At 42.2% G+C, this 7,738-nt stretch overlaps 1 protein-coding gene across 1 annotated transcript in view; it reads right to left on the bottom strand.

Moving 5' to 3' along the window:
- Nucleotides 1-7,738, bottom strand: part of LOC107733408 (glutamate receptor 3-like) — a 152,008-nt gene that overhangs the window by 62,720 nt on the left and 81,550 nt on the right. Inside the window, exons 5-8 of the mRNA XM_016545008.1 lie at nt 5,805-5,858; nt 5,119-5,280; nt 4,142-4,309; nt 3,791-3,895 (exon numbers count right to left, since the gene is read on the bottom strand). Coding sequence (XP_016400494.1) covers nt 3,791-3,895; nt 4,142-4,309; nt 5,119-5,280; nt 5,805-5,858 — 489 coding nt within the window. The remainder of the gene's footprint in view (nt 1-3,790; nt 3,896-4,141; nt 4,310-5,118; nt 5,281-5,804; nt 5,859-7,738) is intronic.

Genomic DNA, 7,738 nt, shown 5'->3' with positions numbered 1-7,738 from the left:
TTACCCGGACTCTGTTTTAATCATTCTCGGGGACTTTAATAAAGCAAATCTCTCCCGTGAACTGCCAAAATACAGACAGCACATCACATGTCCCACCAGAGACAGTAATATATTGGATCACTGTTACACCACAATAAAGAATGCATATCACTCTGTTCCACGAGCAGCTTTGGGGCTCTCTGATCACTGTTTAGTTCATCTTATACCGACCTACAGGCAGAAACTGAAATCAGCTAAACCTGTATTAAGGACTGTAAAAAGATGGACTAATGAAGCAGAGCAGGATTTACAAGCTTGTTTTGACCTCACTGATTGGAGTGTTTTTGAAGCTGCTGCCACCGATCTGGACGAGCTCACAGAGACTGTAACATCTTATATCAGTTTCTGTGAAGACATGTGCATTCCTACCAGGACTCATTTAACTTACAACAATGACAAACCATGGTTCACTGCAAAACTCAGACAGCATCCTTATTGAAATAAGGATTCAATTATCTTCCAGTGATTCCGCATCAGTGTGGAAAAGTCTAAAAGAAATCACCAATTACAAGACACCATCCCCCAGCACTGTGGAGAATCAACACCTGGCAGACGATCTGAACGAGTTCTACTGCAGGTTTGAAAAAACACCCCACACCCGCCCTGAACACCTCTCCACACAACCATTCACACCTCCAGCAACCCCCCTCTCCCCCACACCTGCAATTCAGATCAGTGAAGACGAGGTGCGCCAGGTCTTCCGGAAGCAGAAAAGGAAAAAAGCACCAGGCCCAGACTGTGTTACACCAGTCTGTCTGAAATCCTGTGCTGACCAGCTGGCCCCCATCTTCACACAGATCTTCAACAGATCACTGGAGCTGTGCGAAGTCCCTTCATGCTTCAAACGCTCCACCATCATCCCCATCCCAAAGAAATCCAAAATTACAGGACTTAATGACTACAGGCCTGTGGCTCTAACGTCTGTGGTCATGAAGTCTTTTGAAAAACTGGTGCTGGCCCACCTGAAGGACATCACTGGACCCTTGCTGGATCCTCTTCAGTTTGCCTACAGAGCAAACAGGTCTGTGGACGATGCAGTTAACATGGGACTGCATTATGTTCTGCAACATCTAGACAGACCAGGGACTTATGTGAGGATCCTGTTCGTGGACTTCAGCTCGGCCTTTAACACTATCATCCCAAACCTCCTCCTGCCCAAACTATCTCAGCTCTCCGTGCCCACCTCCGTCTGTCAGTGGATCAACAGCTTCCTGACAGACAGGCAGCAGCTAGTGAGGCTGGGAAAATACACATCCAGCACCTGTATAATCAGCACTGGAGCTCCTCAGGGCTGCGTCCTCTCCCCACTGCTCTTCTCCCTGTACACCAACGACTGCACCTCTAAAGACCCCTCTGTCAAGCTCCTGAAGTTTGCAGACGACACCACACTCATCGGCCTCATTCAGGACGGTGATGAGTCTGCTTACAGACAGGAGGTCGAGCAGCTGTCTGTCTGGTGCAGTCTCAACAACTTGGAGCTCAACACGCTCAAAACTGTGGAGATGATCGTGGACTTCAGGAGAAACCCCCCTGCACTCCCCCCACTCACCATCATGGACAGCACTGTGACTGCAGTGGAGTCATTCAGGTTCCTGGGCACCACAATCTCTCAGGACCTGAAGTGGGACACTCACATTGACTCCATTGTGAAAAAGGCCCAGCAGAGGTTGTATTTCCTTCGCCAGCTGAGGAAGTTCAACCTGTCACAGGAGCTGCTGAAACAGTTCTACTCCGCCATCATTTAATCTGTCCTCTGCACTTCTATAACTGTCTGGTTCAGCTCAGCTACCAAATCTGACCTCAGAAGACTACAGAGGGTAGTCCGGACTGCTGAGTGAATCATTGGTACAACCCTCCCTTCTCTCCAAGAACTGTACTTATCCAGAGTGAGCAAAAGGGCTGGCAGAATCACTCTGGACCCCTCACATCCAGCACACTCCCTCTTTGAACTGTTGCCATCTGGTCGACGCTACAGTGCTCTGAGCACCAGAACGGCCAGACACAGGAACAGTTTCTTCCCTCAGGCAATCCATCTCATGAACACTTAACAATAACTGTGGAACACACACTATTTATTCACTCATACACTTATTTATCTAACACACATACTCAGTCTATATTTCAATTTGCACATAATATACCTGTACATACAACTGTCTATTGTTCTATACCTGGACATACAATTGTCGATTGTCGATTTGTATATTTTTTATTCCTTATTTACTTGTTCTATTTTTATTTTTATTATCTGTGTTTTTTGTTCTGTCACTGTCATTCTGTTACACTGTGGAAGCTTCTGTCACGAAAACAAATTCCTCGTATGTGTAAACATACCTGGCAATAAAGCTCATTCTGATTCTGATTCTGATTCTGATAATAAAACTCATAAAGAAAACATTGTGTTTGTAAAAATAAATCAATAAAAATAAAAGGAACCTATTGTGTGAAATGTACTTAATTTTCATAAAAATAATGTCACAATGCAAAATATGTACTGGGTGCCTAAAACCTTAATAAAAAATAAAAAAAAGCAAAATATAATTAATTTTTTCCCTTGATTTTTTGGGTGACTTGGACATTCTAACATTCAGGTGTTTTTAAACCTGCTTGTCAGTTCAATGAGAGCATGGCCATTTTTTACCCACCCATCCACAATAAAACCTTAATTAAAACAGCTTTTAAAATCTATTCATCTCATGACCATTGTTTAATTAGATGTAAATTGAGCCCCAGTTTTAATAGCACCTTGGAATGATTGTCAATATATTGACTGTTGCAAGGAAGGAAAATAAAGAAATCAGGCAAAGAAAGAAAAAGTCAAAGATCAGAAGAAGAAGAGACAACAACAATGATTGTTGTTGTTGTTTTTAAGTAGTAGTTTCAGACCTTCAGAGGTGTGTTTTTAGCTTCAGGAAACTCTCTTTCATCTAGACGGTCCCATCTCTGGAGAAACTGTTGTACAACTGAGTTTTCAGGATTGATTATCTGGAAGCCACTAATGTTTGCTCCGCCGAGAAAGACCTTGTCCAGGCTGATGTTGGTGAAGCCCTGTGGAAAGAGATGATGGAAAAGAAGCAAGTTTAGGATCCATGAGATGATGGCAATATAACATCATATGAAAATGGATCTCAGTGTTTATATACATTGAACAAAATTATAAACGCAACACTTGTTTTTGCCCCCATTTTTCATGAGCTGAACTTAAAGATCTAAGACTTTTTCTATGTACACAAATGGCCTATTTCTCTCAAATATTGTTCACAAATCTGTCTAAATCTGTGTTAGTGAGCACTTCTCCTTTGCCGAGATAATCCATCCACCTCACAGGTGTGGCATATCAAGATGCTGATTAGACAGCATGATTATTGCACAGGTGTGCCTTAGGCTCACATTTTAGAGTGGCCTTTTATTGTGGGCAGCTTAAGGCACACCTGTGCAATAATCATGTTGTCTAATCAGCATCTTGATATGCCTCACCTGTGAGGTGGATGGATTATCTTGGCAAAGGAGAAGTGCTCACTAACACAGATTTAGACAGATTTGTGAACAATATTTGAGAGAAATAGGCCTTTTGTGTACATAGAAAAAGTCTTAGATCTTTGAGTTCAGCTCATGAAAAATGGGGGCAAAAACAAAAGTGTTGCGTTTATAATTTTGTTCAGTGTGCATATTGAAATGGACCCGTTTGAGTTCTCACACTGACTTGTACAAAGCTTACCCAACAAGATGGACAGATTTACTTATGACTTACTTTTCTTGGGCCACCTGTTTTCATTTCATAAACATCAATAGTGTAGTTTGATCTTCGACCAAAGCTGTCAAACTGGATATTGCCAGTCATCCCTTGCACCTGGACCTGCCAGAAACAATAACAACACAAAGAAACCAGCAAAATAACAATGGTGCTTTGAAACTTTTTAGGAATACATTAGGATGTGTTGGAGTAACGCAAATGAATCATACGGAGGCTAAATTAATTTCAAAGTACTCACTCTGACAATCTGAATTACACATTGAGAGATTTCAAATGGTTATTGTCATTTTCAGAAAAGCTAAAGCACTCAGAATCGTGCATGAGTAAAAGAAAAGATAGACATTTTACCATTTTGAGAGCTCGTTCAATGTCGATGCCTTGGCTCCAAGGGACCGCAGGGTTAGCCAGGCAATCACCTGCACTGCCTCGTCTGGACACATCTACTCGCTGGCGTCGCAGGTACCGGAACGCCTCCGCAATGACCAGGATAGCATCATGAGACAGCGCTGAAGTGTACTGTACAGAACAACCGTTAAGCACCTCACATTAACAGTTATTTGTTAGAGCAGTTTAAAATAAGCAAACACATTATCTGTAAGTAAACACTTTGAAGAGGGATAAAATAAGCTGCCCTCTTGCAGGTCTAAACGCATGTTGATGTACATAATGAAGGATAATTGTGTTGCATTACTGCATGTAATCATAGTTGGCAAATGCAACAAAAGACGACACACTTCAGGGACGTATCTTGTACATTGTTTCATGCTATGAAAAGAGTGTTAACCAGGTTTCTAATTACAGAGATATGTAAAATGTTTAGTTATGTGAGACTCTACAGGGTTTTGCTGCTATTGTTGTTCATGGATGCAACCTGTAATTACATCTCATTTCAACCAAGAAAAGAGAACAAGCTGGCATCTGCTAATTTGCCGTGAGCTACACTGTTGTATTGTTTTGTATTTCAAAGCGACTGCAGCGAGGAATTTAGCGTCTAAAATAAATGTAAAATATAACAAAGGTAACATCAAAGGAGACATTGTGCCTTTACATTCACAATTCAAAATGCTTTCTGATGCCTTCATTAAAATACTGTCCTGGAAAAGACTTGGAAAATGTGTGTGGCTGCAAGTGCAAATTTCCATAGTGAGATAATATGGAGATGGAGATATGGCGCCGACGCTGATGGCTGCCTCCGTGGCGTGCTCCGCAATTGACTGTTGCAAGGAAGGAAAATAAAGAAAATGGGCAAAGACAGAAAAAGTCAAAGATCAGAAGAAGAAGAAGAGACAACAACGATTGGTGTATATCTTTAAGTAGTTTCAGACCTTCAGCGGAGTGTTTCTAGCTTCAGGAAACTCTCTTTCATCTAGACGGTCCCATCTCTGGAGAAACTGTTGTACAACTGAGTTTTCAGGATTGATTATCTGGAAGCCACTAATGTTTGCTCCGCCGAGAAAGACCTTGTCCAGGCTGATGTTGGTGAAGCCCTGTGGAAAGAGATGATGGAAAAGAAGCAAGTTTAGGATCCATGAGATGATGGCAATATAACATCATATGAAAATGGATCTCAGTGTTTCTGGTTCAAAACCCAAAAGGGGACATCACTGGGGCTCCTTATAACCATTGTGGAACATTGAGTTTAAATGCATATTATATATTATATAAGGTTGTCAAATTGGTAGAACCATAAGAAAACCGATATTTATGATTCAAATACATCACTTTAAGGAAAAAAATACACTCATGTATATCGAAAGTGTGTAGAAAAATACATTTCTTTTTACTTTTTACTGATTACACTTGCATTTTTAGAGTTATTAAGTTTAGTTGAAAATCAAATAAAAATTACAGTAAAACAAACAAATACATATATTACAACTCCTTTGGTGCATGTTTTGTAGTGGATGTTTAACAGAGTATCTTCATCTTGAATGCTCTTATTTGTCATTGAATTTGCATTATTTCTGAAATCTCTCTTCTTTAGTTAGAGTACGGAGGTGCTGAAACTCACCAGATTGGCAATAACATAATGGTAGCCGCGACTGTTCTTTCCGAGTGCCACAACCTACAGGAAAGAGAATCAATAACAGTTTACAATCCATGTAAGAAGAGTGCAGGGGCCTTATTTCGTCCCTCAGGTGAGCTCCTGTCTCCATTTACACTGTCTTAAGTGACAAAGGCGCTCAACATTGATGGATGTTTCCTCATGCAGCGGCTGACAGTCTTTGATGTGGCTTGCTACTGTATGCTGGCCAACGGGAATACACATGGACAAATCTCTACATGTCTCTGACTTCTTATGCATGAACAAAGGGTGTCACTGCTGGGCCGGGTGCGCTGATGACTGACCCGATCTGACCCTGCAACCTTCACCTCAGACCCCTTTCATTAGTGGCCATTAGTGAAGTGTACAAACAATAGTCACTTCAAGGTCATAATTTTGCCATTTATGATCCTGGGTAATGTGTCCTCATGATTCATTTTTAAACCCATGGCAAGATATGTCACATGGGATTTTGAAAGTTGTTAGTTGTCACCACATGTGCACATAAAAGACAGTAAATACATTTTTAAAGTGCTACTAACTTCTAACTGGAACTCATTCTATGTCAATTGGTCAATTTTGGAAAAAAAAAAGTTTACACTTTATTTTGATGGTCCCCTTTAGACACTCTGTTGACTGTAAGTAACTTTGCAACTACACGTCAATGAACTATCATTAGAGTATTAGTAGTGTATTAGTAGACTGTTGAGTTAGGGTAAGATGACATGTATTAGCAAAGTTCCTTTTCAGTCAGTCACGTTCGATATTACGTCCACACTGACGTTATGGGGTCTCGCTTGGGAGCCCAATCACTTCTGAGTAGTATTTAAAAAGGCTAATGTGAACTGGCGAGTGGAATTTGCATGCCAAGCCACTCCCCCTACATACTGGTGGTACATAAGCTGGTGGCATGCATCCACTAATTCAGATTTTGCTTCAGAGCTGAACGCTTCAACAAAGTTACAATTACATCTTGAAAGAAGACCTTGAAAGGATAAACCCTCCAAGACATCGCCTCATCCCCTCTTGGGATCTCTCTGTGGTCCTTGCTGGACTACAGAAGGCTCCCTTTGAGCTCCTTGAGTCAGTCGAGCTTAAGATCCTGTCCCTTAAGACAGCGCTCCTGACTGCGCTCACTTCCATCAAGGGGGTGGGGGACCTGCAAGCATTTTCGGTTGACAGAACGTGCCTTGAGTTTGGGCCAGCTGATTCTCATATAATACTGAGACCCTGATCTGGATACGTGACCAAAGTTCCAACATTTGTAGAGCTGTGGCCTGGGTGACAACTAATACCTTCGCAAGATTTGATAATCTCCAGGTGGAACCAGTTTCTTTCCTTGAGTTGGGTATGAGTAGGTAATGTGTGGGAAGAATGGCTCGGTGTCATGCCTGCAGCACCATTACCCTTAGCAGGGGATACGGGTGCTAATTATTCTGTCAGTAAGTTCCCCAGTTGACCAACCCTGTTATGGCGCTTTTCCACTGCGTGGTATGACTCGGCTCGGCACGGCTCAGTACAGCACGGCACGGCACGGCTCGGTTTGTGTTTCCACTGCAGTTTAGTATCGCTTTAGAGTGGGTGGGATTATTCACATGTCGTTATAGTTGCGCCGCCTCTACTGCCGCGACTCCTGAAAAACGTTTTCATTCCGCGTCGCCCCATCAAGCTCGCTGGATCCGCTCCTCTGCTATCAACGAGAGGAACGTCTGTACTTCCTCAACAGGGGGAACAGACACTTTTTGGTTGTTAAAAAAAGGTGCGCTCGTTCAAAACAGTTGCGTTCGATCCTTTGCTGGCTGTGCTGATTTAAATCTAGCGGTTCTGTTGTGTTTGTGTCGCAAGCTCAGTGACGCAGGTAGTGACGATTCTCTCCGGCCAATCCGTGATCAGCAGAGTTT

Source organism: Sinocyclocheilus rhinocerous, unplaced genomic scaffold, assembly GCF_001515625.1.
Source record: "Sinocyclocheilus rhinocerous isolate Xijiao unplaced genomic scaffold, SAMN03320098_v1.1 scaffold460, whole genome shotgun sequence".
NCBI lineage: Eukaryota > Metazoa > Chordata > Actinopteri > Cypriniformes > Cyprinidae > Sinocyclocheilus > Sinocyclocheilus rhinocerous.
Note: the sequence above shows the minus strand (reverse complement) of the source record. Positions and strands in the feature narration are given on the sequence as shown.